The sequence below is a fragment of the Lolium rigidum genome, chromosome 6 (genome assembly GCF_022539505.1).
Source record: "Lolium rigidum isolate FL_2022 chromosome 6, APGP_CSIRO_Lrig_0.1, whole genome shotgun sequence".
Classification (NCBI taxonomy): domain Eukaryota; kingdom Viridiplantae; phylum Streptophyta; class Magnoliopsida; order Poales; family Poaceae; genus Lolium; species Lolium rigidum.
Genome location: NC_061513.1, coordinates 323338852 through 323353146, shown reverse-complemented (window position 1 = coordinate 323353146; position 14295 = coordinate 323338852). Strand labels below are relative to the sequence as shown.

Below are 14295 nucleotides of genomic sequence, written 5' to 3'. Positions count from 1 at the left end.
TTATTTCCACAATTTTTGTTTATCTATGTCTTTCAAAAGTCAAAAATCAAATTTCAGCACATATCCGAACTTCTATCGGCAGAAATCTGAACTTCTATCAGCACATATCGAACTTCTATCGGCACATATCTGAACTTCTATCGGTATAGGACTCGAACTACCCATACCTCATTACGTGCATACCAAGCCCGCCAAGCTATCAACGGACATGCATAATTCAGTGTGCGAGGGAGTCTCTTGTGTCAATTATTTGTTACGAGTAGATATCTAAAAGCACATGATGTCCCTTAGCCTGGCATATGCCCCCTCTTATGTTTTGTTCGCCGACATCATACGTAGACTCTTATGTTTTCAATCATTTGCTTGCTGTACAATATTTTGCAAAGACAATTATTTGCTTGTTTTCTATGGAATTGGCCCCCTCTTATGTTTTGTTCACGCTCACGCTCTTCCGATTATTTCAGCGGAGACACAAAAACCCGTCAAGCCGGCATATGAGCTTGCCAAGGAGAAACAAATGCAAGAAAATGTAGTACGCATGGAAAAAAATTTCGCGTGACGGATATGGACCTGGCCACAAATTTCAGAAAGATTTCATCGGTTTTGCACGTACATTAGTGTATGGTGGGGTACAAATAGGAAGTAGTAACAATCTAAAGGACACAGATCGCGAAGAGATGGAGGTCGAAGAGGACCCTTCGTATGAACCGAATCCGGAAGAGATAGCTACTGCGATGATGATCTTCATTCGGATGAGGATCGGCGCATCTGTCGGCAAAACTTCAGCTCAGTGTCTGTGGAACTATGTCCGAACTATGATAGGAAATACGTACATGCTAAATGTTTCCTACTAATGTAGCCTCTACGTGCTTGCGGAGATAGTTGCTTCTTACGCAATAGTTGCACGGAAGAAGCGATCCAGACCTGAAGTTGCACCATCCAACATTGCAACAAGATCAATGGCAACAACTGAACCTCAAGCTGGGTCATCCGATGAGCCGACGCGCCACCTGCTTGGTCCGAACACCGAAGGAGCACCCTCACCTAACCGGATCATGACATGCGGAGGCAGCACCTCATCTCCCGAGGACAATCAAATTGTAAACTTTGAGCGGCAAGGTATGAAAATTTGTAAAAACTAAACACCGTACCGCATATTTTCATATAAAAGAGAATCATTTCATATCTCTTATTTCGAGAGACATTGACAACATCGACGGTAGTAAGAGAAAGAGAGGTGGACGCAGACGTACCATGGGCCATGGACTACATGAGTACACAAGAAGACATGGTGGCAATAAGATGCCAATTGAATTCACTCCGGGTGTCAGGAGACCCAAGGATTATGTCCAGTCAGCAAAGCTGAGCAATGAGGTTGGTATTCACATCCGTGAAAAAATGCCGCTTGCAACACATTTGGACACGAGTACGAGGAAAGATGCAACTCTCAAACATGTCATTCCTCATGCTATAAGTACGGTAGCGGTGAGTCCTGTACAATCTTGGTTTAACCTAATTAGTATGCTACATGATCAACTACCTAAGAATCTACCGATTAATGCTTCACTATTTTGCGGGAAAGTTTAATATGGACAAAAATGATGAGGTGGCTCAAGATGTGTGCACTTGATATGCTTGCAAGTTAGTATTCGGCGATTCCGATATAGGCTTAAAAAGGAGTATTGGCCCAAAATTAAAAATCTCACACTTGGAGCAAGCATATCTCGAGAAGCCGAGGTCACGTAGAAGAGAAAAGGCTGGAAAGAAGCTGGTGAAAAGATGGTTTGATGAGAAGTACCGAGTACATAAACGTTATTCCTTTCAATAACGACTATCGAATTCTTACATTTCTCCGATCTGGATAAATAAAATGCATGTACTGAACATACGGACTGTGTGTAATAAATGGAAAGAACAGGAGAAGCTGTGAAACAGTTCCATACCACTCGGATCTCGAAGCTATGTTGCTCACTTGGGAACATCTAGTAAGTGTTCTGAATTTCCCAATACGGTTCATACTTCGTCATACACGGTGTACAATGGTAATGTGCATTCTACATTTTTTCAAGCGAAGGCTAAGCGGCAGGAACAAGAAACCTCTCCAATTGAATTTTTTAGAATCACACACACTACCAAGGATAACATTATGAGTGCTGAAGCAAAAAGTGCATATGTAAGAAATATTTCTTATTAGCACAATATAATATAATCTAGTTTTGTATGTTGTCCATGCAATGATTGTAATCTTTATGCGGGATCAAATGGTGGCAAAAAAGCGGCGCCACGCAATGAAGATGAACCTGATTTGAGCGATTTGCAAATTGTTCGGCTAGTTCGAGCGAGAAAAGCCCATCCACCACCCGCAACGACGACATTCCTACCAAGATTGGGCGTCGCAACAAGTTCCGGAAGTCTTACGTCTCGGCTACACGCATCCGAGAGCTACAACAAAGAGCGCGGATCAAGAGCGGAACTCCATACGAGCAGTACGAAACGTACCACGGTGAGATGCGGGCAAGACTGCAAGAACAAGATGAAAAATTTGAAGACATCGGGAAGAAGCGAGGAGGAAGAACTTGAAGGCCGTGAAGAAAGCCCAAGAAGAAAAGACTCGGCTTATGAAAAGAGGCTGACGAGAAATGGATGCCGTGCTTAATTTGCTCTTGAGGACATCCCAGCCACCATCCATGTCTCAATCCCGGGGCAACTAATCTATTGCACCACCGTCCTACAACATTATTAATCATAGGTCTTTTAATTTCTTTGTGTTCCAATTGTAATTTTCTTATGAATCTTTCGGTCCGTGAGAGACATATATACTTCTTGTGCCACCATTTAAGTATGATATTTATTGTCTACTTTTTGATATTTCGCCGAGTTTTTTGTTCCCCAAATTTCGCAAATAATTCAAATGCTCTCAAATTTTGTCAAATTCAAAAGGTGATGGAAAATGTCACAACGTCACTATTAAATGAAACCACGTGGCACCAATTTGTGGTCCCACTTGTCAGAATTTGTGGGTCCCACCAGTCAGCATTATTGGGACCCATATGTCGGCAACAACCTGGTCCCACTTGTCCGAATTTTGTGGATCCCACCGGTCAGAATATTGTGGGTCCAGACTTTTCATAATATTTTGTCGGTCCCACCGATCAGCACCATGCCGGTCCCACATGACGAGATATCCATGTCGGCGCCGTCGGACCCATGTTGTCGAAGCCAAATGGGACCCACATGTAAGGCCACGTATGCTTTTTTGGACCAATCGAAACTTCCCAAGATTTAGATATTGACGAAAGTTGCAATTTTTCATGACAAACCTGTCTGTCAACAATGAACCTTTGATGTTGACGAATTTGCGAGTCGTCACCATCAAACATTTGACGTTGACGAAAAATGCATACCGTCACCCCGATATTTTATGACGGAGCTTCCTTGACGAACCCCATGACGATCAAATTTTGTCACCGCGAAGTAATCCTTGACGAAAATTGGCCTTAATATGACGAAAGTGATTTGTCAAAAAAATTGTTTTCCTTTGTAGTGTTGATAGTTTTGTTATAAATCTTGTATCGGACCATGGGGTTAGTTTGAGACCGATGAAATTCGAAATCTTGCACAACCGACACCGTTAGTTTAGCATATTGGTAAGGTTCACCAACAGTAAAACCTTCCAACCCTGCATTGGAAATCAGTGTTTGAACATCTTGCAGGATTCCTGCATTCCGCATAAAATCAGTGCATGGGTAATAAGAGGGGTATACTCCCTCTTCGCGGTGAACTCTCATGACTTGTTGCACCTCCAATTCTTGTTGGTTTAGTTGGTGCGTACTTCCTTCCATTTTCTGAAATTTTTCAACAATCATTATAAAATTTGATTTCAAGGTATATAATTGAGGGGAACTACTATAGGAACTTGCTAGAGTACTAAACATGCATCAAAACTAGTTTCTACCACTTAGAACAAGCATGCAAGCTCACTAAACATGTTACCTACAGCAACAAAATATTCAAGATATACTCAACCAAACAAAATTCTAATTAGATAATCAAAGGAGTCACATACCGGAGAGCAAATGTGCCAAATTTCGAGACGTAATCTGGGCTGAGCAAAGAGATCGAGAAATCGCGAGTTCTTGAGCAGAAACGCGAGTGAGAGAAAGTGAGTACGAGTTTTTTCGGGAGAGAGAGTGCAATGAGTGAAAGAGTTGATGAAGTGGGGCAAGGAGGGGCCCACACACCAGGGTGGCGCGCCCCCCTTGCTGGCCGCGCCGGCCTGTGGGGTGCCACCCTGGGGTGCCCCACTGGTCATCCCCAGGTGCTCCTTCGAAAAATAAGACTACCAGTATAATTTTTGTAAATTTTTGAGAACTTCGAAAAATGCACATTTGTGGTGTTAAATTAATTATTACTACGCAGGAAAATGATTTCCAAAATCTTAAACAACTAAAGCATATTGCAAAACAAAAGGTGCTACAGCAAGTAAAACAAATGGAGGGAGAAAGAAAGAAAGAAATGTTGTTTAGCTCTCTTATGCATTAAAATATACTTGTTAACAAGGTTGATCAAGTCTTGCTACCAAATAAATTTTATATGACATAAGAAGAAATAAACCTCAAATCAATCATGTTACCTTATATTGAATTGATATGGATCCAATCACAAGAGTTTGATATTCTTCTTTAGGCTCATATATAGGACAATCAATGGATCCCACTTTGATAGTTTTCACATTAAAAATTGTATTAACTCCATATACTTTATCAATCCTCTTTGGAAAATAGACGGTATGTTCCTTGTCATCAACATTGAAAGTAACCTTGCCTTTATTGCAATCAATAACAGCCCCTGCAGTATTAAGAAAGGGTCTTCCAAGAATAATGGACATATTATCATCTTCAGGCATTTTCAACACAACAAAATCAGTTAATATCAAGCAATGTTGAGTAACTTGAACAGGAACATTTTCACATACACCAATAGGAATAGCAGTAGATTTATCAGCCATTTGTAAAGATATATCGGTTGGTATCAACTTATCTAAATCAAGTCTCTTGTAAAGAGAAAAAGGCATCACACTAACTCCTGCTCCCAAATCACATAGAGCAAGTTCTAACATAATTATTCTTGATGGAACAAGGAATAATCGGTATACTCGGGTCTCCCGAGCTTCTTTGGAACCTTACCATTGAAGGAGTAATTAGCGAGCATAGTGGAAATCTCCTCATTGGGAATTTTCCTTTTGTTAGAGACAATATCTTTCATATACTTTGAATAAGGAGGCAATTTAATAGCATCGAGTCAAAGGGATTTGCAAAAACAAAGGTTTCATCCAATCACAAAATTTATTATAATGTTCCTCCTCCTTTGATTTTAGTTTCTTAGCAGGAAAAGGCATTGGCTTTTGAACCCAAGGTTCTCTTTCATTACCATGTTTCTTTGTAATAAAATCTTCTTTAGTGTACTTTTTATTTTTATCATGCTTTTCAGGTTCTTTTTCAATTTCTTCTTTATCAGGAGTATCATTCTTATCATTATCTTCCTCATGTTCATTACCACTTTCGGTTTCAGCATCGAAATAGAAATACTATTAGGATCATTAACGGGTTCAGAGGATTCTACAACGGTTTTATGTTTCTTCTTCTTTTTCTTAGAAGGACTACTAATTTCCTTAGTTCGTTGAGAATCTTGTTCAATTCTTTTGGGGTGCCCTTCGGGATATAGAGGATCTCGGGTAGAAACACCGCCTCTAGTTGTTACTTCATAAACTTGTTTCTCTTCATGATTATTTTTTAACAAGTCATTTTGCACTTTAGTAAGTTGATCAATTTGAGTTTGAATCATATTGAAATGTTTAACAAGCATCTTAACATCATTGGAGGTTCTCTCCACAATATCATGCAATTTACCAATAGCTTGAGAATTTTCCATTAGATGATTCTCTACTCTCATATTAAAATTACTTTTGCTTAACAATATAATTATCAAATTCATCTAAACATTGATCAGGGGGTTTTGAATATGGAATATCACCTCTATCAAAGCGTTGAAGAGAATGTACCTCGATTGTAGATGAAGGGGGAATTATCTTACATAGGTCTTCTATTGGAGGCAAATTCTTCACATCTTCAGATTTAATACCTTTCTCCATAAGAGATTTCTTGGCTTCCCTCATATCTTCATCATTTAATTCAATCATACCCCTCTTCTTCAATATAGGTGTCGGGGTTGGTTCAGGTGTAGACCAATCATCATGATTTTTTGCTTATCTTAGCCAATAATTCTTCAGCTTCGTCCGGAGTTCTCTTCCCGAAAACACAATCGGCACAACTATCCGGGTATGCCCTAGACTCAATGGTTAGTCCACTATAAAATATATCAAGTAAATCATGCTTTTCCAAATCATGTCCGAGGCCGAGCTCTAATAAGAGAGCAAAATCTTGCCCAAGCCTCGGGCAATTTCTCTCCATCTTCTTGATCAAAACTATAAATTCTCTGCGAGCCATATGTTGAGCACTAGCGGGAAAGTATTTCCAGAAAGAAAACATCAAGCAAACAACTTGGACTATTAATAGAATCAGGAGGCAAATTATTATACCAAATCTTAGCATCGTCCTTTAATGAGAATGGGAAAATCTTAGCAACAAAATAAGTACGCATCTTAACATCATCAGAAAACAAGCTACTTAAAGTGGAAAGCTCATTCATATGTTCTACAGCACTCTCTTTTTCAGTACCACAAAAAGGTGTTTTCTCAACAATAGATATATGAGATAAATCAAGAGAAAAGTCATAATCTTTATCCTTAATGTTTATAGGAGATGTGGCAAATTTAGGATCAGGAGACAGTTTATATCTAACCGCATGTTGTGCAATAAGCTTTTTAAGGTTACTTGTACTAGTAGTAGCATTGCATTTATCAATAAAATCATCATCAAGTTCCACATAATCCTCATCAAGATCATCAATCTCAGGTGAATTAACAGGTGTAACAGTATTTTCATTAGGAATTTCAGTAATTTCAATTTGTCTAGACCTAGCAATTGTAGCATCTAGAAAAGGACCTGATGAACCAGCATTATCAAGCACAGTAGAAGCATCATCAAAATTATCAGAGGAATTTTCAGATTCAGCAAAAGTACCAACACGTGAAGTTTGTGGTGGTGAAACAAGTTGACTTATCACAGATGGTGAATCAAGAGCAGCAGAGGTACTCAGAGTTGTACCTTTTCTTGTAGTGGATGGTAATATGGCGACTTTAGTATCGCGAGGTTTACCCATGATGGAGAATTTGCAGCGAACAATATCAATCCAAGTGAACTTGCAAATAAAGCTATGCTCCCGGCAACGAGCGCCGAGAAAATAGTCTTGATGACCCACAAGTATAGGGGGTCGCAACAATTCTTTGAGGGAAGTATTACCCAATTTATTGATTCGACACAAGGGGAGACAAAGAATACTTGTAAGCCTTAACGGCGGAGTTGTCAATTCAGTGCACACTGGAAACGAGACTTGCTCGCAAGAGTTTATCGATAGCAACAGTTTTATAGCGGTAGGAATAGTGAAATAACGACGGCGGTGAAATAAAGACAGCGAGTAGTGATTATAGTAAACAGCGAGATTAAAATACTGTAGGCACGAGAGACGGATGAACGGGCGTTGCATGGATGAGAGAATTCATATAACAATCATGGTAGGGCATTTGCAGGTAATAATAAAGCGGTATCCAAGTACTAATCAATCAATAGGCATGTGTTCCATATATAGTCGTACGTGCTCGCAATGAGAAACTTGCACAACATGTTTTGTCCTACCAGCCGGTGGCAGCCGGGCCTCTAGGGAAACTACTGGAAATTAAGGTACTCCTTTTAATAGAGTACCGAAGCAAAGCATTAACACTCCGTGAACACATGTGATCCTCACATCACCGCCATCCCCTCCGGTTGTCCCGATTTCTGTCACTTCGGGGCCATTGGTTCCGGACGACGACATGTGTATACAACTTGCGGGTAAGATCATAAAACAATGCATATCATGATGAAATAATAACATGTTCAGATCTGAGATCATGGCACTCGGGCCCTAGTGACAAGCATTAAGCATAACAAGTTGCAACAATATCATAAAAGTAACATCTACGGATACTAGGCACCATGCCCTAACAATCTTGTGACTATTACATGATCAATCTCATCCAATCCCTACCATCCCCTTCAGCCTACAGCGGGGGAATTACTCACACATGGATGGGGGAAACATGGCTGGTCGATGGAGAGCCGTCGGTGGTGATGGCGGTGAAGATCCCTCCAATTCCCGCGTCCGGTGGAGTGCCAGAACGGAGTTTCTGGTCCCGAGGCGGAGTTTCGCGATGGCGGCGGCGTACTGGATGGTCTCTGGAAATATCGACGTACCCCCTGGCGTTTTTAGGTCGAAAGACGTATATAGTCCGAAGGAGAGCGTCGGGGGGCCGCCGAGGCGCCCACACAACAAGGCGGCGCCCCCCCTGGGCCGGGCCGGCCTAGTGTGTGGGGGCCTCGGGCCCCACCCGGCTTGCCCTTCGGCTCCGTCAGTATTCTGGGAAAATAGGGCCTTTCGCATAAATTCCGAGGATTTTCCTAAAAGTTGGATTTCTGCACAAAAACGAGATATCAGAGCAATTCTGCTGAAAACAGCGTTAGTCCGTGTTAGTTGTATCCAAAATACACAAATTAGAGGCAAAACAATAGCAAAAGTGTTCGGGAAAGTAGATACGTTTTGGACGTATCATAGAACCAGTCTATGGAGTACATATAAATAGCGCGTGCGCTCGCGTGAAAATTCGTGACTTAAGATTTTAGACGCTTTCGCGATGGCATGGCTAGCATAGATAATCAGTCTATTTTTGTCGACCTCTTTTATAAATCTTTTATCTCTCTTAATTAGTTTCTTTCATTCCAAGTAAGAGCATTGTAGTTTTAGATATTTTTGTTGGATTGCTAACTAGAGTAATTTTGGTCAGGTCACAGCAGATTAGATCGTCATTTTCTTCATAATATGTTTGTTTAGTTCCCAACTGATCTCCTCTCATCTCTATTTATTCAGTCTCACCGGCAGGTTGGATTTGTTTAGGAAGATGTTTAATCTGATAGATCTGGAACCAGTAACGGAATTAGATTTGGTATTCATGATCATATAGTATATTGTCAAGTGCACACAATCTTTAAATATCGCCCATCTTGTTTAATCTCCAATCACCTTGGAAGAATAGGACTCCACTTGGACATCACTCCACTCCATCCAGTTGGTCATGGCTAAACCTTCTTGGCCGAACAACAATTGACTCCGCGATCAAAGCACTTGCAACATGAGGATCAACCTATTCAAGTCTCGGCATTCATATCCAAATATCATGCACTCATGCCGTCCATATCCTCTATGAACTATGGATAGCTTGAGGGAACGACCATTCTCCATCCGATGATGGGAATTGGGCTAGTTTGGTGCACTTCGACTATTGTGGTGGTAGCGGTAATGTCACGAGCTTCGTGTCATTAGTTTGGTCTCGGCTGATCAGCCCCCTTTGACGTCCCATGTAGCCTCCTCAACTCGCAAGTGCTTGGGATTTCAATATGTGATCTGTATAATCCTTTTGCTGAGTTTGCGGTCAAGATTCATGCCGTTGGTAGAATCTCGGTCTTGCAATGCCCTTCACTGGAGCTGGTAGAAACTCCTCGCAGTTCTGGCACTCAATCAACCGCGCGAGCTTCATGTATCCATCGTTCTCTTGGTGAAGTAAGGCCCTTGGACTGCATGAGCTTGACCTGTTGATCCTCTTATTATGCTCATGGTCTGCCATCTAGTTGGTAATGGCCATGCAAGCAAGGATGATGTTGCAATCTGCAAAGTCTCGGGACTATGGTACCCTTTGATGTCCTGATGATGGTTGTCGTGCTAGCATGCTGATAGAGTTTTTCAGGTGCACCTGTAACCCTCCCCTCCCCAGTTATGTGTGTGGTGTACATGTGTTGGTTTTCTTTTATCTTTCTATTAGTTAGTTTCTCCCTAGATCATGGCGGCGACTGTAAACAGCGGGTCTGGTGGCGGTGGCCTTCGGCTACTTCACCTAGATCATGGCGGGAGACGCGGTGGTGTGGCGGAACTCGGCGGGGAAAGGGCGGCAATGGGATCGCTGCTAACCTCCACCGGCTGGGATGGAGGAGGAAGACGGACCGCGTTTCCCAGGCATGGCGGCGGCGTGGGGGCCGGCCGTTCCGACTTTCATGGTGGTGGTCCTAGGGTTCTTCTTTCGCGAAGATGAAGACGTTCCGGATGCCGATCTTTCTTCATCTAGCCGGAGTGATGAGTTTGGGAAGGCTCCGACAGCGAATGAAATAGTGCATCTTTTGCCTGGAGTTCACATGATTGGGTGGTATCCGGTCGTGCGCACCCATGCTTTTATTCCGACCGTTTGGTTCCAGAGGGAGCGGCGCGAAACTCTGTTCTGTGTTGACATCAAGAGACTTTTGGTCCATGGTGAAGTCAGAAAAAGAGAATTTCATGAAGGCGGGATTGGCGGATTAGCTAAAGAAGGTTCAAGTCTCCGCGATATTGAGCAACTTGCTTGGTGTTCCGGGATTCGCAGTAGTGGTATAAAAGTGGGGGCAACAGCACAGGTGGAGTTCAGAGTCCTACCTTTCAGGGTGAAAACCCAAGGTCTGGCTTTAACTGGTTGTGCCTGGCAATGACCTTGTTGGAGGCATTGTTTTGAGAGAGGAGACTATCTTCAGGGTGAAAACCTAAGATCTTTGATCGGACGACAACGACGCTGGTGCAATGTTTCCTTCTTGGAGGTGTCGCTTTTGGAGAGTCTGTATTTCAGGTGTTATCTAGGGGGCGGATGTATTATTGTTGCTAGACCTGAGATACTATAGCGGGATTTTTCTTTCTTAGTTTTCTTTTATTTTTTTGGTTGTGTGCATCCGTACTGTCATTAGGGTGTTGCGTTGTTGCAGAGGCTAGGTGTAATTGGTATCTTTTGATATTGATATATTCCCTTTGTCGAAAAAAGTTAGTTTCTCCCTGTAACAAATCTGGTTTACTTAAACCCTTATATGGTAATAGGTTGTAAACTTTTGTAGGCAAAAATGGTAAATTCAATTCAGTGACCAAGTGAAGAAAGAACACATATCAAACATATCATACTCTGTCATTCTCCAAAAAGGACACGACACGGCCTCCCTACCAAATTTTTTGTGTGTGTTCAATGAAGACAATGACGACAATACTCGTGGATCATGGAGAGCCATAATCGTGTTCTTCATAGCACATGTCCACGAATTATATGATCACACGAGACACATGTGTGGCCCTCCACAACATCGATCCACCAGACCGGCCGGCTGCAGGCCTGCAGCTGCGATGGCCACGGTCTTCAATCTTGACAGATCAGGCCAGGCTCGCTATGCCACATATAAATTTCACTACGACCAATAGGCAGCCAACCACGGTCCACCGTCGACTCCCCGGTCCACTGCAGCTGCCCAGCTCCCACCACCACGACCGATCTTGCCATGGCCTGCAGTAGGTGCCCGGCGCCGTCGCTGCTCCTCGTGCTCGCCCTCATCACCTACCTGAGCCTCGCCTCCGCCGCCTCCTCGTTCCAACCGCAGCCACGCCTTGACAACAGCCACCTCGCGCAGACGACCAGCGCCGCCGGCGGCGTGAGCGCGCGGACGTGCTGGTACACGGTGCAGATCAAGACGAGCTGCGCGTCCCCGGCGCACACGTCGGACACGATCAGCCTGGCGTTCGGCGACGTGTACAAGGACGAGGTGTACGCGGCGCAGCTGGGCGGCTTCGCCGGCGCGTTCGACCGGTGCGCCACCGACACGTTCAAGATCGGTGGCCCCTGCGGGTACGGCGTCTGCTACCTCTACGTCCGCCGCGCCGGCCGCTCCGGGTGGACGCCGGAGTGGATCAGGGTGTACGAGCCCGCCTCCCCCGGCACGCCCTCCACCTTCCGCTACGGGGACCCGCTGCCCAACAACGTCTGGTACGGCCTCGACCGCTGCACGCGCCTCGTATCCCCCTCGTCGTCCTCCTCTGCCTCCGCTGCGGTCCAAGCGATGTAGCCATGGCCGAAGCAGATCGTGGAGCTAGCACTTACTTGTATGTACGATGATTTTGTCGATCCAGTACGGCGAGCTTGCCAGATATACTGCTTACTATTTTGGTCAGAATTTCAATATGCGATCTGTGTAATCCTGATCGAGATGTATATGACACGAATAAAACCGCTCCAATCTCTCTGTTTTTGTTTGATGATTGTTTCCCCGGAGACATTAGCATAGCATGGCGAGGTAGCTATCCATCGACTTGTTCAATGCGTGAAAGTGAAGATGAATGCAGTACGAGATTTTTCTTGGACGTCAACGGATCCACACGGGTTATGCCAGAGGATCGATCTGGATCCGCTGGGAAGTCAACAATCTCTCGGGAGAGCAGAATCCTCGTCGATATTCTATTTCATCACAACAAAGAAACCAATACTAATGATCATGAACCAAAATGAAAATGAGCAGGTTGGGAGATCATTCTGGTACTGTAGATATTTTCTTTTACAATAAAGAACCCAATACTAATAATCATGGACCAAAAAGAAAATGAAAATGATCATAATTATCTTCCTGATAGACCGGAGCATTCCTTTTTGTGAAAATTGGTTATTTACTCAAAAATTCACTGGTCTTGGATTATATACCCAGAGTTGAGTGTACATTGGTAAAATACCCATAAAGAGGTTTAATTGTGTTTATGATCTACCCAAAAGGAGTTTTATGTAAACCCAAAAAATTGTACCCCTTAATCGTCCATGAAAATAACTATTTTTCTCCTAGTAGTACTCCCTCCATTCCATTCTATAGTGCTTATAGTTTTTTGGCACGGAAATTAGCGCGAGAGTATTTTTTACACAAGACCCCCTGGATGAATGATTTGAGATTGGACTAAAATTAGGAAAATCAATAACTTCCTAACTTACCATAACAAATCCCACAAATATGTCTGGTTCACTCTCCATATATGTGCAGCCAGGTTTAATTAATCCAAGCTCTTTTTTTTTAGAGAATACAACTCTTTATTGATCATGACAAAACATTACAAAATGTCTGCGAGATACAATCCGGGATAGTGTTTCTAAAAATGACAGAATAAATTGCTCCGTGGAGCGAGCTAAGGTATGAGACGCAATATTACAATGACAATAAACATGATTAAAGAACACCGAGGAAAGGCCTGAGGCAAGTGCCTTGATGTCTTGAACCACAACCCCAACATGGCTACAGTCAATCTCTGAGGACTTGACCCGTTGAACCAAAGACATGCAATCAGAGTCGATCATCAGCTTGTCGAAACCTTCTTCTCCAGCAAGGGACAGAGCGCGGCGGAGAGCCAACGCTTCAGCGACATCAGGCGTCATAACCTCCTGGACGAGTTCGCTGCAAGCAACCGAACATTCTCCTTTGTGGTTCCGAATCACGACGCCAATTCCTATCCGACGAGAGGAAGAGAACAAAGTTGCATCAACATTGATATGAACCGTACCTTCTGGCGGCGGAGACCAACGGGGCACTGACTGGCAGGTCTCACGCCTAGTAGAGGAATCTGGTTTGAAAATATGCAGCTCGATCATCTCGACATATGCTTTACATTGTTCGGCAATACTATGTGGGTGTCTCATCGGTTCTCCGTTTTTTGTACCATTCCGAGCCAGCCGCAAATGCCAAATCACCACCACCACCACCACCACCATCCGTTCACGTTCAGTTGATCTTACCAGGAAATCAAAGACCCAAGTCTTAGAGCATCTCCAGTCGCGTCCCCCAAACCGTCCCCCAAAACCGCGCCGGATTGAGCGTTTGGGGACGTGTTTCGTTCGTACCGTGTTTGGGGGACGTCGCTCCCCAGTCACGTCCCCCAAACAAAATTTCGGAAATTTTAAACTTAACGAGATTCGATTAAGATTCGTCCAAACTTACATAGATTCGAACGAAATTTGACTAAATTTAAACTAAACCTAATCTAGAACCACTTGCGGCGGCCGGAGACGTCGTAGTACTGCTGGAAGTTGTACATGGCGTCGGTGACGACCTCTTGCTTGACGCGCTCGTCGACGGGCTCGTCGACGGGCTCGTCCTTCACCAAGCCGCTTGGTCCTGCCTCGCCGTCGTCGGTGAGGTCCACCAGCGGCTTGCCGGAGTCGCGGATGGACATGGCGATCGCCGCGTCGAGGTCGCCCCTCCGAGCGTCCTTGTCGTT

The 14295-nt window shown here is 43.7% G+C and overlaps 1 protein-coding gene across 1 annotated transcript; it reads left to right on the top strand.

Annotated features, from left to right (window-relative positions):
- Positions 1-11345: 11345 nt before the first annotated feature.
- LOC124666314 (embryo-specific protein ATS3A-like) lies at positions 11346-12300 on the top strand. The gene has a single exon (XM_047203657.1). The coding sequence runs from the start codon at positions 11550-11552 to the stop codon at positions 12108-12110; it is 561 nt and encodes a 186-aa protein (XP_047059613.1). The 5' UTR covers positions 11346-11549; the 3' UTR covers positions 12111-12300.
- The last annotated feature ends 1995 nt before the right edge of the window (positions 12301-14295 follow it).